Raw genomic sequence first — 27,668 nt, 5'->3', positions numbered from 1 at the left:
CCCCAGGGACAGTGGCCTGCCCCCCCCCACCACCGAGGCTGTCCTGGAAACCCTCACGGTCCAGGCTGTGAGTAGTGACACAGCGCTGGCTCTGATTCTGTGACTGTGGATGGAATCATCCTCTGCTAGCCGCTGGCAGGGACGCAGGCAGGGGAGGTGTTCTGGTTGGCGGCGGCAGGTTTCACTTTATTGGAAGAGACCTGTTTACCTGAAGGTCCCAGGGCCTCTTGAGTTTCAGAGCAGCAGTGGCTCCGCAAACCTGGCTGAGGTGCGGGGAAACCAGCAGGTTCGTGAGATACAGTCACCCTCTCACTCTGTGTCACCGCCCTCATGCGCGTCCTGCTGCACACTGGGTGTGACAGGTGACACCCAACGCATGGCCCTCGGGCGTGTGAGGACCCACAGATGCACACTGTATATCCATGTGTCTGCTTGTCACTGCCCCTGGAGCAGTGGGACCTCTGGCTGTCGTGGAGACTCTGAGCTGCTGCTGGTGGCCGTGGCTGAAACTCCCTGGGTGTCCTGCCGCAGGTCATTGGGTTTAGAAAGCAGAGATCTGTGTCCACTCCTCTCAGCCTCCCGTGTCATGGGCATCTGGCTCCACCTGTGATTTCCTCTGGGTGGGGGGAGCCCGAGTTTGAAGGTTACAGTGACCCCCACTGTCCTTGCTGGTGAGGCATGTGAGACCTTTCCGCAGATTCTCAGGTCGAGAGCTGTTACCCTTCTGCCACTCGTGCAGGTCCACAGGGGTCACCCTTGCGTTTTGGGAGGCTGAGACAAGAGAACCTCAAGTTTGAGCCCAACCTTAGCAATTTAGCAATTTAACTTGGCAAGACCCTGTCTCAAAGTAAAAAAGGGTGGGATGTTGCTCTGTCTGGAGGCCCTGGGTTCTAGCCCCAGCTCCCCAAAAAATGTGTGTCTCTCTTTCTGGGGTGGAGAGTGGAAGAAAGAGAAAAGAAAAAAAGATTAAAGAAAATAGTGTGACGACCACGGAGACCTGGCACCTGCGGTTTCCCCAGTGTCCTGGCATAAACAGCCAGCAATCCTGGGGGCTCCTGTTAGCGTCTCTGCCACGAGAACAGAAGTTTCCTCGAGGTGACACCATAGGATGCAGCTATGGGAAGCTGGAGACCAAGGGGACCAGAGCCCTGAGGCCCCTGTCACTGGGGAGCGGCAGGTGACAGGGGTCTCTGGTCTGAGCTGCAGACACGGGACAGAGAGAGAGGGAGAGGGAACTTGCTGGCAAACGCCTGTCATCCCAGCACTCGGGAGGCTGAGGCGGCAGGTGGCTGTGAATTCGAGGCCAGCCTGGGCTACAGAGTGAGTCTCTGTCTCAAAAAAAAAAGACAGCTGCAGGGTCTCATCTTGATCCACCAAAACAAAAGTAAAGACACAAGCAGCCAGGTGCCTGTGATCCCACGGGGAGGCTAAGACAGGAGGATCACTCGTTTCAGTGCAGCCTGGGCAACACAGCAACTGAGCAAGAGCCTGGTTCAAAATTTAAGAAAGGAAAAGAGAGGGCTATAGCTCAGTGAGAAGGCTACGGGTTGGATCCCTGGATCCCCGGTACTCCAAAAGAAAGGAGAAGGGAGGAGGAAATCACAGGTCTTCCACAGAGAGAGTTCTTAAGGCCATTGGAGGGACCAGGAAGGCCCCGGGGCCAGGCTGGTGTGGGTGGCGGCCTGAGAGGCATTGCGCCCAGAATGGAAGCCTGCTGGAGAGGAGCCAGTGGGGAGCCGGTGTTGCTGAGGGGCGGGTGGCTTGGGACTTGGGCAGAGCAGGCGGGTGGCATGGAGGAGAGTGGAGGGGACCGTAGCATGGACACGGGGGAGGTCGCGACCCACAAAGACAGGTGTGTGACATGCCTTGGAGGGCGGGTTGACAGCCCTGGGTTGCAGACCTGGGCCCGAGAGGGGGACGCGCTGGCGAGGATGACGTCCAGGGTTTCAGCTGCTGTGCCAGAAGGCTGAGGCAAGCACAAGTTTGGAAATGGGGCTCAGAAGGGGTGTTCATCGTGAGAAGTCTGGAACATTGAGAGAGAGGCTACCCAGGACACGTCCCAGAGGTCCTGCATCTGCAGATCAAAAGAAATCTAGAGTAGGGCGTGGTGGTGCTGCTGCCCGGGGCTCTGATGCCACCCGCAGATTACTGGCCTGATTGATGAATTTGGGGCCCACTTTTTTAAAGTTTAGAGAATTTGTTAATGATGAGTAGAGTTGTTCCTTAGTTTTGAATTCGGAACAGGTTGGAAATCACCAGTTTATATTTTCTGAGCTATTTAAGATTAAAAGCAGTAAAGAAGTCTGAATACACAAGGGAAACCCGAGGTGGTAGGTCACTATAATCCCAACATCTGGGAGGCTGAGACAGGAGGGTCCCCTCAAGTTTCAGGCTAGCCTGTGCTATAGCTAAGATCAAGACCAGCCTGAACTCTATAACCAGACCCTGTTTCAAACAGAAAAAGAAAGAATACACCAATAAACCTGTAATTTCCAAACAACTCTCTTGAAACTCTGGAATTCCTTTTTTTAATTTCAGTTGTTTGTTTGTGTTTTTTTGTTTGTTTTTTGGTTTTGAGACAGAATCTTGCTATGTAGTTGAGGATGGCCTTGAACTCAGTATGTAGCCCAGGCTGGCCTCAAATTCCTGGCAATCCTCGTGCCTCAGCCTCCCAAGTCCTGGGATGACAGGCTGTGCCACCACGTCCACCTAGAGGGCTGTGTGTTCCTTTGTTCCTGACTCCTTTGATAAGGCCCTGGGCGCTCAGGAGCCCTCCGTTGGTCCACTGCCTCCCAGATTGGGGTTGAAATGCTCCCCAGCCCACTGCTTCCGGGCTAGGGCTCTGGCTCTGAGCCCTGAACCAGTCCCGTGTGGGGTGAGCTTGGACTGGCTCGAGCTCCAGGTCTCAAAGTGCTGCAGGGCCCCAAATTTACGTCCCAAATTCACACCAAGACCCCAACGTTAGAGAAGTCGCCCAGGGTCAGATCCCAGGGCAGAGCTCACAATGGGCGACACTTACTTAGAGGTCACCCTCCCGGCCCTCGTCCTGCATCCCAGAGGTCAGTACAGTCACCAGGCCAGACCCTGAGGTCCTTCACCGAGACCAAAGTTGCCTTCGGTTGTTAGTTGATTACTCATAAAGGTGTATTCATTGCCAGGCATGGTGGTTCACACCTGTTATCTCCTCACTTGGGAGGCTGAGGCAGGAGGATCGCTTGTAGTTCAAGACTAGCCTGGGCTACAGAGTGAGCTTAAGGGCAGCCTGAACTGCATAGTGAGACCCTGTCGCAAACAGAGAAAGAAAAAAAAAAAAGAAGAAAAAAAGAAAAAGAAAAAATAAATAAGGAAAAAAAGAGAAAAAGAAAAGAAAATGTATTTGTTGAAAAGTCTCACTGCGGAGAAGCCCTGCGTGGCGCTTTCCACGGTGCTGAGCGGCGGGGGCTCTGGCGTGGCCCTGGCTGAGTGTCCCTCTTCCTCCCCAGGGGTCAGCACAGAGCTACCCGGCCTGGTGTTCATGGCCCAGGCCGCAAGAGGCTGCTCGCTGGTGTCTGTGCTGGTGACCACGTTGCTGTTGGTGGCAGCTGAAATAGGTGAGCTCCTTCTGTGCGCTGGGGCAGCCTTGGCTCACTGCTGGGTCTCCAATGAGTGCTTTTGGGTGACTGTGGGGGGAGGTCTACAGGAGGTTGGAGCTTATTTCACTTATCCTCACAGGGGTAAAGCTGTCAGGCCCCACATTTCCTCTTAGGGAAGCGGCTAAGGGACCCCGATACATCGGGAATCGCATTTGTATCACAGTCATGGTGCCCACGACAGAGGAATGGTGCCCACTCAGGGGAATGTGCCTCTCCTAAATTCTTGCCTGATATTGGTTTTTTTGTTTTGTTTTGTCTTTTTGAGACAGGGTCTCACTGTGCAGTTCAGGCTGGCCTTGAGCTCACTTTGTAGCCCAAGCTGGTCTTGAACTACAAGTGATCCTCCTGCCTCAGCCTCCCAAGTGCTGGGATGACAGGGGTGAGCCACCACACCCACTCAACACGCCTGACATTTTCTTTGCTGTTTTATTGGAAGCTTATTTTGGGACTCTTAAAATAAAAAGAATCATGAGAGAAGCCAAGATCAAACAAATGCCTAAGATTAGAGATGCCATTTGCACTTTGAAAGTAAAAATGAGAAATGTCACTAAAAATGTTTTTCAGTACTTCTTTTCCTTGATTTAAATAATTACTTTGCCAGTTCCTCTTTACAGTCGTCCATCCCGGCAATCTTAGTGTCATCTGAAACACAGCTTTCAGCAGGAGCTGTTCTCAGCACACCCAAAATTCTGGTGAATCCTTCCTTCTGAGGCTCTTTCTTTGACACTGAGATCACCCACGACTGTTGATTTATGAGTAGCCGGCATATTTTTAATAACTTTTAAAAAGCTTCCAGAGTGAAGCCAGCATCTGTCTTTCAAATAAGGACTTAATGTAGCAGGGGATAGTAAATACTGCGGAGAACACTCACATCTCTGTTAGCCACGTCAGGTACCAGCTTCTCCAGCCCAGTGGCCGGGGTCTCACCAAAACACCAAAGTACAGTGCTGTGAGACCCATCGCTGCCCTGGAGGGCAGCTACAAACATGCCAGACTTTGATTTTTATTTATTTATGTTTGAGACAAGGTCTTGCTCTGTTGCCCAGGCTGGCCTCCAAGTCATGGTGATCCTCCTGCCTCAGCCTCCTAAGTGCAAACCAGTCTTTGCTTGTATGTTCACCTTGCTGTAAAATAATGCTGTAGCTCCTGCAAGGGGGGGGGGTAGGAGTGGGACTGGAAAGCCTCCTGGAGCCACCCAGCTTTCTCGGTCTGAGTGTACAGCGGCCTCCAATCAGACAGAGCAGGGAACCGTGTGCGAACCGGGTGAGACTTCTCTGTGAGGCCGGCTCAGTAGCTATGGAGTGAGCTGGGGTTGGGGGAGGCTGACTTTTCCTGACTCAGCCTCCAGCCTCACCCCGTCACTGCCTTCCCATTTAGCCCTGAGGCGGGTTCACACCAGCTCCCCTGGGATGGATGGGATGGGTTCTCTCCACTGTGCCTCCAGGGACCCTCGGGGATCCTGGGCAGTGGGCGCCTCCTCCCCACCACGCCTTCCCGTGTCTCTCCCCCCAGATCTGTGCAAGCGAGGCGACGTCACTGTGAGACCGGCGCGTGTGGTGGCCCTGGGCTCAGCGGTCGAGGTCTCCTGCAGCCTGAAGCCGGGACAGGGCTGCCAGCGCCACGCCAGTTCCGACAGCCTGGTCCTCTACAGGGTCCGTGGGGACCGGGAGCTCCGGGAAGTAGCTGCCCGCCGCGGCCAGACCCTGAGCCTGCATGTCAGGGACCTGCCCCGGGGCACGACCCTGTTCGTCTGCAAACTGGCCTGCGCTGGACGCCACCAGGCCCGCGTGTGCGGGGCCGAGATCTCCGCAGATGGTGAGGCCCATGCTGGGCAGAGGCCCCGCCCTGCAGGAACAGCCACGCGTGGGTGGGGATGGGAAATCCACAGAACTGGGGGGACTTGTGTTTCTGTCCCCCTCCCATTGCCTCCCTCTCCCCTCTTTGCCTCTTCCTCCGTCTCCCCCTCCCTCCTCCCCTTCCCCTCCCCCCCTTCCTCTTCTCCTCCTCCTCTTCCCCTCCTTCCCCCCTCCCCCTGCCTCTCTTCCTCTTCCCCTCCTCCTCCTCCACTCCCCCTCCCCCCTCTCCTTCCTCCTCCCCCTCCTCTCTTCTTCCCTCCTTCTTGGCTTTCACTCTCTGGCCATTAAAATCATTTACCCGGCATCTCTGACCTTCAGTCACAGGAAGATGGACTTGTGCAGTGGTCACTTAGGGTTGTCCCTCAAAAAAGCAGATGAAAATACATCATCATGGGAGCAAAAGGAGGGTGTAACTATGTGCTGTCAGTCCGCATTGACCCACTGGGCCTGGGCCCATCTACACTGCTGACCCGCAGCCACTAGGAGGGAAAGCCTGCACAGCCAGGGCTGGTGGCTGCATCACCACCACAACCCCAGCTCCCAGGAGGCTGAAGCAGGAAGATCACCAGCTGTTCAAGGTCAGCCTGGGCTACACACTGCATTCAGGGGCAGCCTGCACTGCATAGTGAGGCCCTGACTCAAAAAGTAAGAATACAACAGCAGAAGCGCGGGCCTTGGGTCTCAGCCCCACCAGGCACACTCAGACAGTTAAGCCCTCTGAGCTCCAGTCTCTCCGTCTGTCCATGTGAGGAAGGGGCTGAGTCCCGCTTGAGGGATGCGCTTGTGTGCAAAGCACCCGATCCCGGAGCTGGTTGCGCTGCGCTCCCGCTGGGGCACTGTGTGGAGCAGCATGGTCAGGGCGGAGGTTAAATCTGTCCTGGAGACACCATCGGCCCTTCCGCCCTGCGCGCAGAAGGACACCGGCCACGTGCCCTGTACTCGCATATCGGCGGCCCTGGTGCCTGCGCGTTAGATGCGGGGGTGGTGACCACACAGCCACACGCAGCTCTGAGCAAGGTTAGCAGCTTTGAGTGGAGGCAGTGACTGGAAGCGGGCGGTGTTCTGAGCAGGACCAGTCATTCCAAGAAGAGCTGCGCTGAACTTCGGTTTCGTCCTGTGCACCCAGCTCGGCGTGGGGAGGGAGGGCGGTGGCTGCACGGTGCACCGGGATGTGCACTGCACAAGCTCAGACGGCCGAACTCCCGAGCAGCCGGCATCTTTGTGCCTCTACTTCTGGCTGGTCCTTGGAGCTCGTCCAGGTTGTGCAGAAACTAATTAATCTAAAGAGTCCGTGCACGAGCTTCATCAGGAACCATCCACAGCATGTAGGACATCAGGGCGGTGAAGGACAGATGGGGATTCCTGCTTGCCTGCCCTCCGTGCCGTGGGCACGGGGGTGGTGGGATTTCTGAAGGCTTTGCTTTCTGAGCGTTTCTTTCCCTTGATGAGTGGGGTTTTAAAGCCTGTAGGGCGGCCCCGCTGTGGCTCTGTCCTGTGCTGTTTGTCAGTCCACTGACTCTGGTTTTGCCCTGGGCCCCAGCTACTTGGCCCCTTCACCTTGGGAAGCAGGAGGCCGGGTCCCCTGGGGCAGACCATCTAAGACCAAGCTGAGGCTGGGCTGGGGGAAGCCTGGATTTCATGGGTCCTCGAACTCCCCTGGGGAAAGCTGAGCCAGGATGAAGAAGCCGTGCTCTCCAGCGAGTGGGGTGTTGGTTCTGCTCTGCACAGGCGTGGGTCTTCCTGTCCTGTCTGCTCCGGTCCCAGTGGCCATGAGCCACCAAGAGCAGAAAGGACAGGAGCAGGGGGCAGTGAGTACAGTTCGAAGGCAGAGCACAGCTGGACTGGCAGGGACACAGTGCCCACAGCCAGCCTCCAGACCTTTCCCCTGGCCTTACGCCCAGCAGTGGGTGACACCATGCTGTCAAAGTATACAAAACGGGGGCTCTGGCTGGAGTGGGCGTGAGGATGGCTGGAGTCTCTAGTCCCTGTCACAATGGCCAGCAAAGGCTTGGTGACAGGGCATACTGGCCCATGTCCAGCCAAAGCAGCGCAGGCAGTGCCTCTGAGAAGGGTGTCTATGGCAGCAGCAGGCAGGGCCCAGTCCGGCCTGGAGCAAAACTTGGAGCTACCAGGGCTCCCTAGTATACTCCGCCACGAGCCCCACTGTGTGTTTGCTGACTGACTCTCACATGTGAATAAAATCGGAGTGTCAGGCCCTCATCCACCACGAAGGACAGAAACCAGAGCAAAAGGCAAAAGGCGGCTCACTTGGAGGGGCGGGCTGGGCCGGGGAGCAGGGTCAGCAGGCCCAGGTCAGAAGCCTCCGGACGGACGCCTTACAGGTGAGGAGGAGGGTTCATGTTCAAGGGAGCTGCTCCGTGAAGGAAGAGCTCAGAAGACAGATCGGGCCCCTCAAGCCAAGAAAGAAAGAAAAAGGACAAATAGAAATGGAAAACTCTGAGGAAGCTTTGCCCTGGAAAGTGGAGCAAACAAGAGGTAGAGTTTCAGGTACAGCAGACAAAATGTAAAATCCAGGGAATCCAATCTCTGAAGCTTTCAGAGAGCAGAAAAGAGCGGGAGGAAGCTGAGACATTCAGGATTTCGCAAACTGAGGCCAGGCGTTCCCGTGATGTAGGGGGCCTTTGAGAATCTGGAAGGATGGACAGAGAGACCCTCAGGGAGCACAGATGGGAAGACTGAAGAGTCGTGAAAACACAGGGCAGCAGAGATAGAAGACCCCAGGATCCTCCAAGGGAAAACCACGTCAGTGCCTGTGGCCTGGAGTCTGATGGCTCTAAGCTGTGGAGACCAGCAGTGACTAGAAATGCAAAACGCCTGGGTGATGGCCCTTCCAAGGTGCGATTGTCCAGGAAGCCAGGGCAGTGGAGGCCACGCTCAGAACTTTTCCTACAGAGCTCCTGCAGGATGTGCTCCACCGAGACAAGGGATTAGGTCAGGAAGAAGCAAGCACTGGGTGGAAGGAACCAGAGTCCAACGTGGGAGGGAGGAGAAATAGTGTCTGGGTGCTGAGGATGGTGGTCCCAGAATGAGCCCTGGGGGCCCTGGAGGAAGATCTCGAGGTTGCAGAGAGAGGTCCTCACGTGGATGGACAGAGATGCCCGGGGCATTTAAATGCACTGGTCAGTGACTCAGATGACTGGTTTGAGCATTTTGAGTTACAGCAATCATTAGGAAACAAAACAAGCAGGATGACTGATCACTAACCCCAGACAGTAAAGTAGCACAGAAAACTTGACATCGTATTCTGTGGAGTCAGTCATGAGCAGTATGCATATATGTATGCAGTCATTGTATGTATAATAGTGTGCATGTCAGCTGGGCATGGTGGTGCATGCCTGTCATCCCAGTACTTGGGTGGCTGAGGCAGGAGGATTGCTGCAAGTTCAAGACCAGCCTGGGCTACAAAGTGAGCTCAAGGCCAGCCTGAACTGCACAGTGAGACCCTGTCTCAAAAAGACAAAAAAAAAAAAAAAAAATGCATGTACAAGTATATTTACATGTGTGTACACATTTATGTATGGCATATGGATGTGTTTATATTCCTATGCTTATAAGTTTGCTGCATGCATATGCATGCTTGTACACAGACATAAGGAAAAGTCTGTTATTTTAAGGAAAGAGTTTATTATTCTATTAAATAAAAATGCATGAGCTATCTATTGTTACGCTTGTTTTACAGATAAAACTGCAGCTCTGAGATATTAATTTGTCCGAGGTCATTATTACGCCTATATCTATGGTAGCCTTCTAGGGACAAAAAAAGAGACATCTGTTCCAGCAATCACAAGCCAGGACTGGGGGCACAGGCTCAGCTGCTCTCGCCGGAGCCCGATTCTGCCAGTGCGTAATCCATGGTCCTGGCCGCAGAGCTCCCCTCTCTCAGCCTTGGTTCCCCACTTGAATAACGGTGGTGTCTTATCACCAAGACCTGTGCCTAAAATCCTTAACATGGGCCAGGTGTCCGGCAAGTATTTGATCGTAAACTCACGTCTTGGCAGAAGCTGAGTTTTAGCAAGGTCTGGCAGTGCTTGGAGGTGGGAGGTGGGGTCTCCCCGGAACTGACTGAAATGTGCATTTCCTTCCACAGCTCTGCCAGAGCCGCCTGGGAATGTGTCCTGCGTGCAGGAGGGAGAGCATGGCTCCATCACCTGCTCCTGGAGCACGGGCCCAGCTGTCCACCTGCGCAGGAACTACATGCTGCGGTGAGTGGTGGCCGGGGTCCTGCAGCTGCTCCCCAGGCCCTGGGTGGCACGGGATGGCAGGACTCGGGAGAGGCAGTTCCATGGTCTCCTTCGCAGGCTCCAGGGCCCGGGAAATTCGACGTGGCAGGCGCAGTGCAATGACTGCAGTCACCTGGACCTCGGGATCAGCCTCACCTCTGAGCACCTTGAATCCAGGTTCACGGCCACGGTCACCGTCACCAACGCCCTGGGGAGTTCTTCCTCGCTCCCAGCCCCGTTCAGGCTCCTGGACATAGGTGTGTTTTGGTTCAGCCTTGCCGATATCTCTTGTGTTCTCTAAGTCGATCAAAGCTCCTGTGCACAGCTGCTTTAGGAGGTGCAGAGGTTACCGGGGTGGGGTCTCACTGGAGAACTGGAGCACTGGGCTCTAAACCCCACAAATGCACCAGCTGCCAGAGAGGCCCCAGCCTGGGCAGGGCCCCTCAGGGCACTCGGTAAGCTGGATGAGGCCCCGTGTGTTCCAGGTACCCTTTACCCTGAGGCTCCTCCAGGGCTCACAGGTGTGTGGCCACTGTGTCACATAACCAGGGCAGAGGCATCTTGCTGAGCCCACCTGTCTGGGCTAAGAGCTGCTGTGAACAAAACAGCAAACATTTACATTTCTAAAGATACCGAGCAGTAAAAGACTCACCTCTATGAATCCCTACCCTCATCCCATCGTCCTGCCACCTTCTGCAGCAGCTCTGGAGGCCTCTTTCCCGAAGGTCTTTCCGGGATGGGCTCAAAATAGCCAGTGACTGCACTGCAGAGCACTGTCCAGCAGAGAGGCGGCTCCTTAAACACATGCTGGGTCCTTGTCCACCTCAGTCACCGGATCCGGCACCGGGGGCTTCCGGCTCCAGCTCAAGGTCAGGATGACCAGGAAAGGGAAGCATCTAGAATCCATTCAGGACACTGCGGCAGCCAGAACAGCAGAGCTAAGGACCCTAGGAGAGAGCTCCCCAGAGCCGCTGCAGGACATGGCCGGATGGGGGGATGGGCATGAGCAGGAAGATCAGGAGTGGGATGTCTTTGACCCTGATAATTTTTTTTAATAGGCCCCTGAATCACTGGCCCTGTCAGAGGCCAGTGTTCTGGGCACGCCGACTCTGGACTCCTGCCCCAGAGTGGCAGGCTCCCCTCCCAAGGTCCTCTGTCCCCAAGCAGCCCTGGCCCTACCTGCCCACTGTGTGCCCCGCAGCTCACTCCTGCTCACTCCTGTGTCCCCGCCCAGCTCTAGCCTGGCCGCCACAGGCTGTGTGGCCACTGGGCCCTGGCTCAGCCGCTGTGGGCAGAGGCTGAGTGGGGCGAGCGGAGGAGGCCAAGCCGGCTGCCCTGGAAATGGCTTCTGCCTCTCCACGCACTGTCCGTGGGCTGGGCCTGATGCCACCTGTCCCTCTGTCCCCTTACCAGCAAGGCCGCTGCCTCCGTGGGACGTCCACGTCCAGTTCCTGAACGGCTCCAACAGCCGCTGCCGCCTGCAGTGGAGCAACGAGGCCTGGGTGCTGCTCAGCCGGCTTCAGTACCGGCCCCGAGGCAGCGGGTCCTGGAGGACGGTAACAGCCAAACTTCGGGGGGAGGGGGCCCCATGACTTCTGCCTGGTGTGTACGCAGGATACAGGGTTTAAGGGGTATTTGGTCTGAACTGTACACAGTGACACACACCTCCTGCCTGCACTCGGGAGGCTGAGGCAGGAGGATCGCTGTGATTTGAGGCCAGCCTGGATTATGATGAGAACCTGTCTCAGAAACTACAGGAAAGGAAGTACTTTACTTGTGTCTCTTGTCACATTGTGATTCTTTTAAAACATTAAAAAAAAAAAAAAACCGTATGGGAAAGAGACACATTAGGGAGCGTCCACAAGAGTTACATGAAGCTGGGGCTGGGGATTTAGCTCAGCGGCATTAAGTACCTGCCTTGCAAGCAGGTGGTCATGAGTTCGATCCCCGGTACAGTTAAAAAGGAAAAAGACAAAAAAAAAAAAAAAAAAAAAAGAGTTACGTGAAGCTAGGTATCCCTAAGAAAAGTCTTCATTACATTTTTACAATAAAAATAGAGGAGGATGATTCTTTCCAAAATCTTTATAAATTACATTGGCTTTGATGCTTCAAAGATATACAACTAATATTTTCTGTTTTTTGAGACAGGATCTCACTCTATATGCCAGGCTGGCCTTGAACTCACAACAACTCTCCTGTCTCAGCCTCCCAAGTGCTGGGACCTCAGATGTGCGTCCCCATGCTGGGCTGATATGTTTTTGAAGGCAGTTCGGGGTCTGTGTTAACACATTCATCATGTGCTACTTTCATCCAAATGAAAAATAATCATTACGATGAAGAGAGTCTCCGCCTGGAAACTTTTGCACGTTGAATGTTAGTTTCCAGCCTCACTTATGTTCCCGCTGCCTGAGCCCCTGCCGGCTCTCCCAGCTGGGGAGGTTTCAGCTGTTTTTGAGAGAACCGGTTACTTTAGGCTAACACCATCGTGTCCTGCACCGGCCCCTGATGTTTCTGCAGAAGCAGTGTTTGGTCAGGCTGGGCTCCCCATGGGTTAAAATCCCCTCTGCTGGAACTCTCTTCCTAGCTAGGCCTGAGGCACCGGATCTGGCCCAGAGGACCCTGGTGCGCCCCTTTCGGGTGCACAGATGTGGCCTCTCGGTTTAAAAGACCAACTGCCCCCCCAGGTCAACATGACGGACTCCCCAGGGAGACATGACCTGTGGCACCTGGCACCCTTCACGGAGTACGAGTTCCAGGTTTCCTCGAGGCTGCACCGCTCCCAGGGAGGCTGGAGTGAGTGGAGTGAGCCGCTTTGGGCACGCACGCCGGAAGAAGGTGCGTGGCTGGCGGAGGGCCGGGGGGCAGCAAGACAGTGATGGATAGGGGGATGGTGACCTCCGGGGCAGAGAACCCCCCCAGGTGTGAGCAAATCCATTTGCAAGTGATTTGTGAGCCAGGAGTGGTGGGTTTTCATCAGAATGCTCGGGAGGCTGAGGCAGGAGGATCATTGCAAGTTTGAGGCCAGCCAGGGCTACATAGTGCAGTCCAGCGTGAGACCCTGTCCCACCCCATCCCTGGAAAAAAACCTCACCTAAGGCTGATGAGTGACCTCTCTGGTGATAAAATCTCCTCCTTCCATGCTGGCCTGCTTGCTTTCTGCAGATTGGTTTCACCCTCCAGGGCGGGTTCTCACTCTCTCTCCCCTCCCTAATCACAGTCTTGTGTATGCGGTTAGAGCCCTCCTGTTTCAGTTCTCACCTGGCTTCCCTTTTCAGCTCGTGCCTGGATTAAAGCCCTCCAGGCAGGACAGCCAGGTGGGCGGTGGCCCCAGGAGGAGGCAGAGTCAGGCTGCTCCCTGAGGCTTCCTCTCCCTTTCTCTGCTCTCTGCGGTCCTGGTTCCCCTCTTGGGCCCTGTGGTTTCTACCCCCACCCCATCCGTCCTCCCCCTGCGCCTGCAGGTGTGAAGTCTCTAACTGGCCCCTTAACCCCTGAGAGGCTCCTGCAGGCAGAAATCACCAGCATCTGTTCTGGGGGACCAGTTTCTCTCCACTGCAGCTGCCGAACCCACGGGAGGGTGGTGTGGCTGTGGTGGCCTGAGGTCATGGTCACCCCAGTGGGCAGGGAAGGGCCGCTCCAGGTGACCTTCATCCTCTGGGTGACCTCCAGGAGAAAGGGAGGTGGCCTGAGGGCAAGGATGTCCCCTCCTCTGCGGAGGTGGGGGGTCTTCTTTCTCCTCTTGTTTTGTTGGTTTCTGTGGTACTGGGGCCTGAACCCTGCCTCTTCCGCTACATGCCTGGTCCTTTGGTTTTTAACTTCTCATTTTGAGGCAGGGTCTTACTGAGTCTCCGTGTTGCCCAGGCTGGGCTTGAATTTGAGTTCTCCTGCCTCAGCCTCCAAGTGTTAGGATCACAAGATGTACCCCGTTGGAGAATTGTTTTGTTTCTTGTTGTTGTTCTATTGTGGGTTCTTTTTTTTTTTTTTAATCTTGAGTTTTTGAGACAGGGTCTCACTAGGCAGTCCAGGCAGCCTTGAGCTCACAATGTAGCACAGGTTGGTGATCCTCCTGCCTCAGCCTCCTGAATGCAGGGAACACAGGCATGCTCTGCCTAGCCGTGCTCGATCTGAAGGAACCTGGGTGTTAGAGGTCCCAGGCTGAGCTGTGTGGACCTTGGACAGCACAGCCTCCAGGACGGGAGGAACACAGCTGCTACTCAGGCTGCCAGGCTGCTACAGTACCTGTGTCGTGGCCCCAAGTGGCGAAGCCACTGCTCCATGGTGCCACCCTCCCCGTAACACGGAGGGACAAGGCACTGTGTCCCCTTGAGCACTCAGCATCCTGAGTCCTGTGAGCCTCAGACACTGCTCTGGGGCTGCCTCTCTGCCCACTATAGCCAGCTTCACGCTCTCCACAGAGCGAAGCCTTTCCTGAGCTTTCTACTTCGGTCCTCCCGGCTTGATGACGAGCCGAGCTGTCATCTGCCAATCACTATGGATTGGAAGCGTGGTAGTGCATGCCTGTCATCCCAGCACTCTGGAGGCTGAGGCAGGAGGATCACAATGAGTTCAAGGTCAGCCTGGGCTACACAGCAAGGCCCTGTCTCAGAAACACAAGCATGCAAAAATGGAATCACACAGGCTTTCTTTGAGTTGTTTAAAATCAAATACCCCATGCCCAAACGAAAGGAGCGTTAATACTCTGTAAAGGTAAAGTTAGGGAAACAATTTCCTCCTCAGTGTTTTTAAAACTTTTGAGATCACCTTGCTTTTTCTGACCTTTTGGCCAAAGACATCCACACTTGTTGTTAAACAGTAGAAAGCGAGAGGTTGGCGTGTGGAGAGCCAGCACCGAGCCAGGCTGTACCCTGGCTGCCAGCAGTGAGGTCAGGACCCCCCCGGTCTTCCTGAGGCCACAGGTAACCTGAGCTCTCCTCCCTGTGGCAGAGCCCACAGGGACACTGGACGTGTGGCTCCGGACCTGGCCTGCGGACGGTGACCAGCGGGTCTCCCTGTTCTGGAAGGTGAGTGGGGCCTGTCACCCACCTCCGCCCATCTCCCCACACGAGGGTTCCAGCAGTGACCATGCTATCCATTTGTTCACTCTTCAGTCAAACCCACAGGTGTGGAAATTCGAGGTGTATTTTCTGCAGTCACTGAAGGCACAGGCTATGTATAATCCACCCACTTGTGATCCCAACTACTCAGGAGGCCGAGGCAGGAGGATCTCAAGTGGGAGTCCAGCTTAGGCAGCCCTGTCTCAAAATAAACTGGGAAAGGCTGAGAGGCAGCCCTGTGGCTGAGCCCTTGCCTGTGTGCGGGGTTCACACCTGGCTTCCCTTGCAGCGCCCCACAGAGGAGCCAGGACACCCCTGGGAAGCCCCAGACAAACCCATCGAGCGAGAGGGGACAGGTGTGTCCCTGGGTGTGCTCACCCATGTGGACCCGAGTGTCAGGATGTGCGTGTGTGGGCAAGGTGTAGGTGTGAGTGCAACCCCTGCTCCGTTGCTGTGCTTTCGTGTGGTGACTCAGTTTCTCCAGCCAGCGCCCCTCCTAGACTTTCTCTTCTGCACCCTGCTCCTGTGAGCAGAGAAAGTTGGGTGTTTTTTTTTTTCTCTTTAATCAATACCGAGACTCAAACTTGGGGCCTTGCGCTTGCCCAGCTGGGAAAGTGGAGCCAAAATTGTGACTTAACTTGGAAAGGGACCCAAAGCCACCCGGGCCAGGTGGTGCTGCAGGGCCGCATGGGCGGCATTCATGCCCACTGCTGCCCCGGCACAAGCACCGAGGTATACATGGCCCCGCTCCCCTGGCCTGGGGACATCCCTGCTCCACAGGTGCACTGCGAAAGCAGGGGCTCTGAGGACGGCCGGGAGCCTGGTTTTTCTGGTTTCAGTTTTTCTGGGTTTTAGAGACAGGCCCTTGGTCTGTAGTCCAGGCTGGCCCCAAGCTCACTGTGATCCCCCTTAGCCTCCTAAATGCCTCCAGCAGAGCCAGGAAGTGATGCATGGGTGAGGACTGGGGTATCCCCATCTCCCTGGGCAACGATGCGCTGACCACAGACAGACCAGGTTCCTACGCCAAGGTGAAAACATCAGTCAGGAGCTGCTGAGGACAGCAGATAGCTGGGGCAGCAACCCTCAGAGAGGTGCTGTGGCATTATCAGCACTTGGGAGGCTGAGGCAGGAGGACTGCTCGAGCCCAGAGCTCAAATCGAGGCTAGCTTATACAACACAGTGAGACCCTGTCTGCAAACAAAAACACTTTAGGGCTGGGGTTGCTGAAACCATCACCAGATCCACAGACTGGCTTCTTTTCTGTGATGCCTCCTCCCTTTGCCCAAGGGATGTTAAAAAGTACACTGGACGTGGAATTCTTCTCAGTGGACGAGTGGGAGCTGGAGGCTCTGCACAGCCACTGGGCTCCACAGGATTCCAGGAACCGGGCTGCAGGGAGCTCAGGGGCCTGAGGTACCAGGCTCTGCCCCGAGCAAGGCTCAAAAATGAAAAGAATTCTTTGTTCTTTTTTTGAAACAGGGCCTCACTGTGTAGCCCAGCCTGGCCTCAAACTCGTGGAGATCCTCCTGCCTCAGCCTCCTGAATAGTGGGATGACAGGTGTGCGCCATGCCGCCTGGTAAAAAGATTTAAAAATACTTAGTGCAAAATGAACTAAAGTCAGCAGCATTCAAAACGCAAATCAAAAAAAAAGTGAAGCAGGGAGGAACAGAATAGCTCCAATCCTCCTGCCACCCACCCCGGGTGACACAGGCTGCGCTGTGGAAGTGAGGGGGCTCTGAGGACGGCTGGGAGCCTGGCGCTGGCCCAGGTACCCTAAAGTCCCTGGTTCCCGGTTCCTGGGTTCCCCTCCTGGGGATGGTGGGCCACCCGAAGACGTGTTTCCTCTTGCAGCCACCAGAGGGTGTGCCCCGGCCAGCAAAGGGCTGAAAGTTTCCCTCAAAAGCTTCCCTAGCCAGGGTGTGGTGCTGCAGGGTGGTAGTCCCAGCATGGGAGGCTGAGGCAGAAAGATCTCTATGGATTCAAGGCCAGCCTAGGCTACATAGTGACACCTTGTCTCACACGTAAACAAAAATGAAGCTTCCTTATTCACATGTTGCCAGGTGCTCTGACCAGGAGTTCAGATCCAGGTGGGGTCTCCTGGACCCAAAACTGTCCCCAACAGTGATTGGCATACACCAAGCTCAGGGGAAATACGAAAAGCTGGGTGCACGTGGCTCAGTCTCAGCAACGTTGCCGCTGCCATGCCGGCCAAAGCCTAAGCCAGTGCAGGGGCCAAGCTCTCCCGGGTACTGCTTGTCTGATAATCAGGAGGCCAGTTAACTCACTAAGTAGCAAAATACAAACATTAAGTAGCCAGATGTTTATGGTGGCCCAGCACGGGACCCTGACAGGTAAAATTAATACAGAATGGGAGCCGGGGGATCGTAAGGGCTTTTATTTTATTTAGGTTTTGGTTTTGGTGTTTTGAGACAGGGTTTCACTGTGTAGCCCAGGCTGGTCTCCAACTCACAGTGATCCTTCTGCCTCAGCCTCCCGAGTGTGACAGGTGGGCACCACTATGCTCAGCAAGATGACAACAGAATCACTGGTTTCCTCCTTCCTGGCCGGGACTGTTCCCAGGAAAGCCCCACTGGAACTCCTGCTGTTCTGGTCCCTGAGAGCTTAGAGTTCTGAGCTGCTGCCTGGATGTGGCACAAGGTGCAGATTCAACTCACCGAGTGCTGAAGTCGCTCTAGGGGCACCAGAGGTCGCGTGTGTTGTTCTAAGCGGCACCGTGAGGTCCGCAAACTTAGACAACAGGACCCAGCTGGGAGGGGCCAAGTGCCGGCTCCTGGCAGGGCTGGCGTCCAGACCCATGTTTGGACCCTACTCTGTGACTGAGCAGGTGCCATTTAAGAGCAAAAAAAGAATTACTGTGTTTTTAAAACTTGTTTTAGCAGGGTGTGGTGGGGCACACCTATGACCCCAGTATTCAGGAAGCTGAAGCAGGATTATCTCAAGGACACCTTGGGCTACAGAGCAAGACCCTGTCTCAAAAAAAAAAAAAAAAAAAGTTGTATTTTAAAAACATTAACTGCTTTGTTTCCAAATGGGTGGGGAGCACTAAAGCAATCAGCAGAGGTGTGGTGTCAAATGAAATGTCCCTGATGTCACGGTCACCACCACGGCCAGGCACAGAGCCCTCTGCAAGCTGAGTATCTCCCTGCAGAGTCTGAGAACTGCGCAGGCCAGAGGGGAGATCCTACACTACCAGGTCGACCTGCAAGAGGCGATGGGGAGGACGCCCACACTGCGGAACGTCACGCGAGACACCTCCTGGACCTGGGTCATCCCCCGCACCGGGGTGTGGACAGCAGCCGTGTCCGCCATCAACTCCAAAGGAAGTTCCCGCCCCGCGCGCCTGGCCCTAGCGGATCCATGCAGCACAAGTAGGTCACCTGCACTGATGTCACTGTGCCCTCTCCCAAACAGCTGGCTTTTCCAGGTCTCCTGTGGGCAGCTGCAGACAAGGAAATTATTACCCGTGCCCCTCAGTCCCCCACTCTAAAACAGGAATTGGGTCACCTGTCCTGCAGCATCGTGACACTGCTGCCTGGCGGGGGCTTACAAAATATCAATTGGGAGAACATCTGACCCATGAAATTGAATATTGCGCTGGGCCTGTGGCACACACCTGGCATCCGAGCCCTTAGAATAGGCTGAGGCAGGAGGATCGCTGTAAATTCCAGCCCAGGATGGGTTACAGAGACCCTGTCTAAAAATAAAGAGGAAAGAAAAAACAGGAAATAATGAGTGTTGGAGGAATGAGAACCCACGTTACCCTCGTGAAAGTGTCAGCTGGTCGTTCCCGTGTGTGTGCATCTACGCATACATGTGGGGATCTGTTTACCTCCGCAGAGTTGAGCGCGAGCCCAAGGCCGCTATGCATGCTGAGCATGCGCTCTCCACGCTCGGTGTAACTGGCCGAGCACGAGCCGGTCCGCAGTATCGCGAGAACGCTCATGTGACTGCATTCTGAGCATGCGCCACTGAGGCTTCCTGCGCAGGTGCACAAGCTCAGGGTTGGCACGTGGCCGCGCACGGACAGGGACAGGGTTGCTAGACGCAGCATGCAGGGGCAAGGCCGGAAGCCCGCTGGGAAACACGCCAGGGCGGGAAAGGTCCAGGAGCGCTTGGTCCAGGGTCCCGTATTTCTGGGCGACGCAGTGCATGTGCGAGGCTACACAGGTCATCCGGTCTCGCCTGGGGACGGGACTGGATCAGGCCGGACGCCCGTCCCCCACTCGGCTGTGCCCTTCTGCACTCTGACTTACTCCCTTCGCTGTGTCCCCTGAAGGGTCCCTAGCTCCTGCCCTGGTCTCCACGAGCACGCAGGACGGGGACCGCATCCTGGTAACCTGGCAGCCTCCGGGGCGCAGTGGCCCCGCCGTGCAGCAGTACGTGGTGGAGTGGACGGCGCTGGCTGGGCACGGCTCCCGGGCTCCCCCGAGCTGGCTGCGGGTACCCCCCTCCGGCAGGTCCGCTGTCATCTCAGGTACAATTGTCGCCTTGCCCCCAGGGGCCCCAGGGTCGTGTTCACTCAGGGTGCTGCAGCTGGGGACCCAGCACCTGGCTTCTTTTATGGGAGAGAGGCAAAGCCCTAACAGCAGTGTGAACAGCAATGTCCTCGAGTCCATCCCGACAGCACTGCATGAGGAGTGTGCGGCTGGACTGACCCCGACCCAGCTTCAAAGGCAAGAATCCGGGTGTGGCAGCGCACGCCTGTGCTCCCAGCACTCTGGGAGGCTGAGGCAGGAGCATGGCAAGTTCAAGCCCAGTCTGGCCTCTTTATGCACCAAGAAATGCAAAAGGGGCCAGGGATTGTTGTAGCTTGACACAACTGATGCTTGAGCCCTGCATTTAACTAGTGCCCTGGGTTTGACCTAGGAAAATGGAAAATAACTTAGGGTGTAAGTCCCATTAGAAAAGCAGGATGCGCTGTACCTATAGGAGAAAAATTTATCTGCTCAACAAAAGAAGCAGGGTACAGGTGTTAGCCAAAACTTAACATAAGATTGTAGCTAATTGTTTCCCACAGGACATCTTTCTGTGGTTCTCCATAACTTTCCAGTTTGGGACCACTCATTGAGACTGAAATGGCAGGGGCGGGGTGGTCTGTAGACGAGTGGTCCTGGGCTCAGCTAAGTAAATTTCAGATTTATCAATCTGGCCGCTTGGATTCCCATGTTGTTTATAAACGCACTCCAAGGATGTCGCCTATTCCAGAGGCCCTGGGTCTGGTCCTCAGTACCTCGAGGAGAAGCAAAAAAGGACAAGCCAGGCTCAGATGCAGCAACGAGGGAGGAGATGGAGTTGAGATGGAGGCACCAGCCTGACTTGCAGAACTGCTTTCCTTGCAGAGAACACGGAGCCCTACGTATGCTACCAGGTCCGCGTGTACGCGTTGTCGGGGGACCTCAGTGGGTGCAGCTCTGTCCTGGGTGACTCCAAGCATAAAGGTGAGCTGAGCCGGCTGCCTGCTTCTCCATGAGCTGGTGCCCCAGGGAGACCCAGGCTCACAGGGTGACAGAGCCGCCCTGTCTTCCTCTCAGCCCCGCTGAGCGGCCCCCACATCGAGGCCATCACCGAGGACCAAGGGCATGTCCTGGTGTCCTGGAGCCCTGGCCCGACCCTGGAGCAGGTGGGCTGTGTCCTGCGCCTCAGGATCTACTGGCAGGAACAGGACTCCAGCGCCCCGCCCGGGCTCCAGGGTAGGTGTGTGGTATCGAGCCCGGGACCTCAGTGTGCACACTGGGGAACCCTAGGTTGGCCATCCCTGGCCTTTCTCCTCAAAAGGGATAGAGTGCATTTAAGCAGGGGTGACCCTGCCTTCTCCACGGTGACCCCACAACATTGGTCTAATGCTGGTCAACGCTGCCTGCACCCCGGGGCCACCTGCAGCTAATGTCCCCCTGCTGGGGCCAAGCTGCCTCCTTCTCTTTGGGCAGCCACAGCCACACTGCCCTCTTCCATGTGGAGGTCTGCATGAGTGTGTCACACACCAGCAGCACTTCGCCCTGGCTTGGCACAGTGGCCTGAGTGCAGAAGCTCTCTCAAATGAGTGTCCTCATACCTGCTGTGAGGACAGGAGACAGTTCTGATTCTCTCTCTAGCGCAATCACTGAGCTTGAGGGACTTTCATGGGCAGAGGAAGCTGGGAAAGTCCCCCCAGACCCTCCCCTCCGGACCAGAAACACAGCAGTGGCTGTGACAGCGTGGCTGAGTGGCCCAGGATGGGCGGGTCCTTGCTGGGTCCCTGAAGGCTGCGCAAACAGGAAGCAGTTGTGGAAGGCCTGTCCCTCCCTACTAGGATGAACGCTTTGGTTTTTGAGATTAGGTTAAGGTCAGCCAGGGCTACACAGTGAGTTCAAACCTAGTTTGAGCTGCATAGCAACACTTTGCCTCAAAAATCCAAATAAATAAGCTGGGCATGGTGGTGCATGCCTGTCATCCATCCCAGCACTTGGGAGGCTGAGGCAGGAAGACCGCTGTGAGTTTAAGCCAGCCTGCACTGCACAGTAAGACCCTGTCTCAAAGAAACAGACATAAAATAAGTAAATAGATGAGGGGTTTTTTTCCTATGGTTTTGGGGGCTGGGAATTGAATTCACAGCCTTGCTTTTGCCAGATGGGCGCCTATATTGCTAAGCTGTGTCGTCCCCCCCACCCCCAACAGCTGATCGATTGCTAAATGACCCCTAAACAGCCAGCGGTACAGCTTTCACCCTCAGCAAAGGAAGCGTCACCGAGTTAAAGCACACAGAGGCTGATGTTAAACCACTTCCTTTGAAGCTGCTTTGTTCCCTGTTGGTTTCAGAGGTGTCCCCCGGGCGTGCCCAGAACTCCTACGCCCTCCCGGGCCTGCAGCGCCAGGTGCCCTACACGTTGTGGATGACGGCGCTGACCGCGGCGGGCGAGAGCCCCCCGGGGAACCAAAGGGAATTTTTCCTGCGAGGTAAGCGAGGTCCTCAGCTCCTCTGTCCCCTGCCTGAGGTCCACGTGTCCCCTCTTTGGGAGGCGGGGTCCGTGTCCTCCCCGGGAGTCCTCTGGAGTGTGTACCCCTTGTCCTCGGAGCTCCCCCAGGGCTGGGACTGCACCGGGAGCACAGGCTGGGTGTCACTCTAGGAACCCGGGGCCCGTCCCTCCTGCAGTGCCTAGGGGTCAGCTTTGCATGGCTGGGCTGCTGCAGGAAATGACTTACACCGGGTGGCTCACCGTGTTTCCTGGCTCCTAGTCTGTTCCACGTATGTGTGACTTTGATTTCCAAGACAAGGTCTCACTATTAGTCCAGGCTGGCCTTGAATTCATGGCAGTCCTCCCCCTCAGCCTCCCAAGTGCAGGGATCACAGTGTGCGCCACCGTGCCTGGCACCAGCCTCACCTTCAGACCCAGTGCCTTTTCCCCTTCCTGAGCCCTGTGAGGTGGCCACCATGTTGACCTTGCTACCTGTGTGCACGGTGCCCTTCCCTGGGCCTGGCCTCGGGCACGCCTGTGGCACGGTGGTTTCCTGCTTGCACACATGCACACCTGTTTCTTGCACTGCATGTGTGGCTCCCCAAGACAGAGACATCCACATCCCCCTTGTCTTCGTGTCTCAGTGCCTGGCAGGGCCTGCCTGCCAGGTCGCGTGCAGGAAACTGGCTGAGTTAATGAGAAGCCCTCACCTGGGCCGGCCGCCGGCTTCCTGGGTCCCTGGACGCCTGGACCCCAGCCTGGTCCCCCCTTAGATCTGGATGCCCCCCCCCCCCGCCTCCTGAGCTCCAGGCAGGGTTCAGGGAAGGGGTAGACTGCGGGGCTCCTGCCCCCGGCCCTGTCTGGGGCTCATATGACAGTGCTGCTGTTGCAGGGGGAGCTAGCTGGATCTCCGTCCTGGTGCCCAGCGCCTGTGTGGCTGCTGTCACTGTGGGTGTCCTCTCCACCCCCTGCTTTCGGCAAAAGTGAGTTGTCTTTCTGTCTGTTTGTGACATGGTCTCCTTATGTAGTCAAGACTGGCCTCCAACTCTGGGCAATCCTCCTGCCTCAGCCTCCCGAGTGCTGGGATTATAGATGTGCACCACTGTGCAATACAAGAAAAAATACACTGCTTTACAAGAAAAAAAGCCCGGCTACTTTGTCCTTTAACACAGGCTTTCTTTGGAGGCCACATAAAGTTGTAAAAGAGTTGGAATAAAAGCCGAAAGCTGCTCCAGCAGCCAGAGCCCAGGGCGCCGCCTTGTTTGTGGGAGACCTGCCTGCGGCAAGGACTACAGAGTTCGTGTCACCACAGCGCTGACAAAATTGAACCCAGAGTCATTGGGGTCACCCTTGCCCTTTGAGAACACTATTTAAAAAGTGAAAGAGCTGGGGCTGGGGATTTAGCTCAGCGGCATAAGCGCCTGCCTTGCAAGCAGGCAGTCGTGAGTTCGATCCCTGGTACCGATAAAAAGAGGGGAAAAAAAAGGAAAAAGACCAAAAAAAGTGAAAGAGCCAGGTGTGGTGGCACACACCTGTGGTCTCAGCCCTCAGGAGGCTGAGGCAGAGGATCACTTCAAGCCCAACCTGGGCTACACAGTGAATTCAAGTACACAGTGAGACCCTGTCTCACAGTAATAATGAATCAATTCTCTCCCCACTGTTGGTACCATGTCTTGTACCAACCCTGCCCCGCCCAGCAGTGGTTTCTGTGGAGAGGGTCCCCAGAGTCAGGCGGGTCACCACACCAGGTGCTGTCGCCAGAGGAGCCTTGGTAGCGAGGGGCCCACACACGACAGTCTGAGTCCCCAGGACGTGAGCCAGCCTCATGGGCCCTCCGCTTTGTCACCCGCAGGATACTGGTCCTGCTCTCCATCCTCAGGCCACAGTGGTGCAGCCCAGGGATCCCAGACCCAGCCAACAGCACTTGGGCCAGGAGGTTCCTGCTGGGGGAGGTAAGGGCGTGGTGGCACAGGATGTCACCTCCAGTCTCCTTGTGGCTCCCACCACCACTCCAGACCTAGGAAGCCAGATACGGTGGCACACATCCAAAACTCACACACCTGGGAGGCTGAGGCAGGAGGTCTCGCAAGTTTAAATGTCAGCAGTTACCCCAGAGCCCAACCCCTTAACCCCATTCCTGGTACCTGCTGGCCAGAGCCTTGGTCCCCAGTGACCAGGAGTCACCAGCAGTTCCGAGACAGCCAGCCCTCCTGCCCCTCAGCCCAGAAAACATCCACTAGGACCAAGCGCGCAAAGCCTCTCCCAGCCCACACCCCCACAGGGAGGCAGCCTTGCCTGCTTGCAGCCTAGAACATTCCGCTGGAGGACTTGGGGTGCCCTGGCTCTCCCGTCTCTGCCTCCCCAGCCAGTATTCTGTTTTGAGGTACCAAGGGTGCACCCAGGGCCTTCACCCTCACTTCCCTCACCCTTTTTCTTTTTTTTTTTTTTTTTCGGTACTGGGGATCAAACTCATGACCTCGCACTTGCTAGGCAGGCGCTTATGCCACTGAACTAAATCTCCAGCACTCCCCTCCCACCCCTTTTTATTTTATATTTTGAGACAAGATCTTGCAAAATTATCCAGGCTGGGTTTTTGAACTTGGGATCTTCCTGCCTCAGCCTCCTGGAGTGCTAGAATGATGGGTGTGTACTACCACGCCAGCCTCTGACGAATGCTAAGGAGGGTCCCCAGGGCCAGCAGAGTCCTCTGCACTGGGGCCTCCAGCTGTGTCCTCTTCCTTATCCTTCACAGGAGAGGACACCACTGCCAGTGGATGGGACACAGGTGGCCATGTACCCCCCAGAAGAGCCTGAGCCCCTGGTCATCAGCGAGGTTCTGCACAGAGGTCCCCACTGGCCTGAGCAGGGACAGGGAGGCCGAGGTCACTTGGCCTGCACTGAACATCCTGGGGACAGAGGGTGCAGCCCAGCACCTGCAGGAGCTCTGTACAAGGTGCTGGGGGGCCAGGGTGGGGAGCCAGCACATGGGGTGACACTCCCGGGCCCCGACGGCTACCTACCCTCCGGCCCAGGGGATGCAGCCACCCGAGGGTCCCCACTGCCTGAGCCGGTGGAAGAGCTGGGGCCGCAACACGTGGCTCTCTCAGTCTTCACCACCCACTCTCTGCACCCGCTCAGTGTGGCCTGCGGCCCCAGGCTGACCCTGGATCAGCTGAGGATGGGCTGTGATGCCCTGGTGCTCTGAGCCTGCCCAGGGGAGCGTCCCCACGTGCAGGGGCAGCCTTGATGGCTTCAACTCTACATAAGGTGGGCACCAGCTCACCGCACAGACCTCGCCTCCAGCCTGGGCTCCTGGCTGTGGTGACAAGAAAGGGGTGACGAGGGGACAGAGTGGAGAACAGAGCCTGACTGTGGGAGGAGCCGGCATCAAGCATGCAGCAACCAGCTGTGGCCTCAGACTGGCCACAGTCCTCCTGCCTCAGCCTCCCAGCACTGGGACACAGGCCGCTGTCAGGTGCCTTGTAGACGGGGTGAGATTGAACCCAGGGCCTCGTGCCCGTGCGGCCAGTGCTGTGGCATCAGCTGCATCCGGCCACACCACAACCCTGGAGAGAAAGCAGCCAGAGCCTTGGCTGTGCTCAGGACAGAGCCCGCCCTCTGCTGACTGTGACAGGGACCGTGGCAGCCGAAAGGGAAAGACTGCGCCCTCCTGACCTCACCGCATCCATTCAGGCGCACAGCCGGTTCCCTGCTGAGGCGGCCCCAGGAGTACTCCTCCTTCCCCAGTCAGCCTGCTTCCCAATGCCCACATTTCCCACAGCCAGCGGCCACCAGGGGGCGCCCTGGGCACAGTGAACACCATCTGGCTCCTCTGTGCCCCAGGCCCTGGCTAACCCTGTCCAGGTGAGGTCAGGCCTCCTCCTGGTCCTGCCTGGGTGCCCTCAGCTCTCTGGCTGCTCAGAGAAGCCGCTGCCTGGGTTTCATAAAAGTCAGCTTCCTGGGCCGCGGGTTGAGCTCAGCGGTGTGAAGGCCTGCGTGGCCGGTGTGAGGTGGTGACAAAAAATGATCTTTAAATCCACTTCCCCTTTTGATTGCGCCTGCACAACCAGCAAGCAGTCAGCCACCCTTGTGCAGCAGAGCGGTCCCCTGATCAGTTGCACCCGTCTCTAGTTTGATGACAAGAGAAATGGCAGAGGGGTTTCCTCTGAGAACCGTGTGCTCCTGAAGACCGCGTCTTCCCCAGTGTCGTCTCCTAGTATTGGGTTTGTGGTGTTTTGGGTTTTTTGAGCCAGGTCTCACTGTGGCGTTCAGGCTGGCCTCACAGTCAGGGTGCTCCTCCTGCCTCAGCCTTCCCAGTGCTGGGCTGACAGATGTTCGCAGCACAGCTGGCTTCCCTTGTGCTGTTTTACCCTCTTTCTGCTGTGGCTTCCAGCCCTAGCACTGGGCTCTTGCAGGCCGCCGGGCCCCCACGCCTGTCCTGGAAGGTGATCTACCAGACAGTGTGACCAATGCCGCTCTCGGAGGCGCAGACACCATGGCAGAGGCGTGCATAGTACATCTGTGGGGTCCCCTGGGCACACCTGTGATTGACCAGCATGCACCTGCTGTAAAAAGTAGCCCATATCCCAGGCTGCCCGTGCCGCCCTCAGCTTCCTCACTCAGGCTGCTGTGTGTGTGGGAAACCCGTCTCTAGCCCCAACTGGCCTCAGACGCTTGGGGACCCTCCTGCCTCTACCTCCCAGGTGCTGCCTCCGGGTATGCTCCCCACATTGGCGAGGAGCTCTGGATTTAGATTGAAGCACGAGAAGTGGCACACTACATGGTGAGCACGCTGAGGCCAAGGCCTGGGCTCTGTTTTCATGGGCAAGTCCCGTGCTGCCCACTGCTCCATCTCCAGGAAAAACCTGCCGACCACCGCCTGGCCCGGAATGTCCATGTCACCCGCCCCGGGGCCGACCTGATGGGGCACTTTGTCTGCTTGTGTGATTTCCTCTCAGAACCCCTTCCCTGCCCTGACACGTGGACACCTGCAACAGGTATCAGGGTGTGGCTGCAGTGGGTGAGGGGAAGGACACCCAGCCCCACGGCCATGAGGATCGTGACACCTGTGACAAAGGGCTGGGCAGTCAGATGGCAAGGATGAGATCAGTCTGAGATATCACACAGCGCCGTGCCAAGTCATCAGGCTGAGGGCCCGGCAGGCCACCAGATGACCGGGGCAGCAGCCCGCCCTGAGCAGCACTGTCCACGGCCCCACTGAACTCCAGGACAGCATGGGGACTGTCCCACTATCTGGAGGGCCAGGCCAGGGTGCTTGTCCCCCTCAGGGCGTAGGGCCACTGTCCTCCTGGCCCCCAGATGGGCAGCAAGGCCAGGGGTCAGGACGGCACAGCGTGATACTCCACAGCCCAAGGATACCCCATCCTCTTCTGGTTCCCCTTCCCCTGGGAAGCAGAGTCCAGCTCCAGGCTTGGTTTAGGTTTTCCCACCAGGTGAGGTTAGGGTTCAGTCCCACCAAAGCAGCAGCCATGGGAAGACCTGGTGAGTGCTGCTGGACAGGATGGTAGCTGTCAGGGTGTCCCCCAGAGCAGCCCTGCTCTCCCAGGAGGCTGCGCTGGTGCCTCCCCTCCCCCTGCAAAAGGTCTCCCTGGTTCCTTTATGGTGTCCTAAAGGCAGGGTGCATGGACCTGTGTCCACAGTGGCCCAGGAGCCACTGAGGCGGGCATCGGGCTTCCTGTTGGCCTGAAGCTTGGGCAGCTCTCCAAGATAGCCATGCTTGGCGCAGGGGTGCAGACACCCCAACCCACTCTCACACTCATGTGCCTCCCAGGAAGCTGGGTGGGCTGTGTGTGGCCCACCGGGCTGTTGGTGGCTTGGGTCCTGCAGTCAGGCTCAGTGCTGTGCCCCTTCTCGAGATCCCCAGACCTATTCCGCTCAGGTACCTCATCCTGGGTTCAGCCAATTTCCACGTGA

General features: G+C 56.5%; 1 protein-coding gene and 1 long non-coding RNA gene across 8 annotated transcripts in view; one reads left to right on the top strand and one right to left on the bottom strand.

Moving 5' to 3' along the window:
• The window catches only part of Il12rb2 (interleukin 12 receptor subunit beta 2), a 31,308-nt gene extending 5,535 nt beyond the window's left edge, over window positions 1-25,773 (top strand). For 3 of the 7 annotated variants that reach the window (XM_063258666.1, XM_063258665.1, XM_063258670.1), the window contains exons 2-16: window positions 3,483-3,590; window positions 5,145-5,447; window positions 9,597-9,711; window positions 9,808-9,986; window positions 11,143-11,285; window positions 12,414-12,564; window positions 14,671-14,747; window positions 17,951-18,170; window positions 19,079-19,276; window positions 20,142-20,240; window positions 20,334-20,492; window positions 21,598-21,735; window positions 22,627-22,717; window positions 23,587-23,686; window positions 24,487-25,773. In XM_063258666.1, the coding sequence (XP_063114736.1) occupies window positions 3,515-3,590; window positions 5,145-5,447; window positions 9,597-9,711; window positions 9,808-9,986; window positions 11,143-11,285; window positions 12,414-12,564; window positions 14,671-14,747; window positions 17,951-18,170; window positions 19,079-19,276; window positions 20,142-20,240; window positions 20,334-20,492; window positions 21,598-21,735; window positions 22,627-22,717; window positions 23,587-23,686; window positions 24,487-24,939 (2,502 nt within the window). In that variant the 5' untranslated portion in view covers window positions 3,483-3,514 and the 3' untranslated portion in view covers window positions 24,940-25,773. The remainder of the gene's footprint in view (window positions 1-3,482; window positions 3,591-5,144; window positions 5,448-9,596; window positions 9,712-9,807; window positions 9,987-11,142; window positions 11,286-12,413; window positions 12,565-14,670; window positions 14,748-17,950; window positions 18,171-19,078; window positions 19,277-20,141; window positions 20,241-20,333; window positions 20,493-21,597; window positions 21,736-22,626; window positions 22,718-23,586; window positions 23,687-24,486) is intronic. The other 4 variants (XM_063258673.1, XM_063258675.1, XM_063258685.1 and 1 more) reach the window with 4 other exon arrangements.
• Window positions 9,981-13,120, bottom strand: LOC134478188 (uncharacterized). The gene is made up of 3 exons (XR_010050676.1): window positions 12,821-13,120; window positions 11,140-11,328; window positions 9,981-10,322 (listed from the first exon to the last, which is right to left on the bottom strand). It is a non-coding gene; the product is annotated as an uncharacterized LOC134478188 (long non-coding RNA).
• Window positions 25,774-27,668: the final 1,895 nt, after the last annotated feature.

This window comes from Cavia porcellus, unplaced genomic scaffold (assembly GCF_034190915.1).
Source record: "Cavia porcellus strain 051 isolate PalLab524CR breed Dunkin Hartley unplaced genomic scaffold, mCavPor4.1 scaffold_1, whole genome shotgun sequence".
Taxonomy (NCBI): Eukaryota; Metazoa; Chordata; class Mammalia; order Rodentia; family Caviidae; genus Cavia; species Cavia porcellus.
This window is presented reverse-complemented; position numbering and strand designations above follow the sequence as displayed.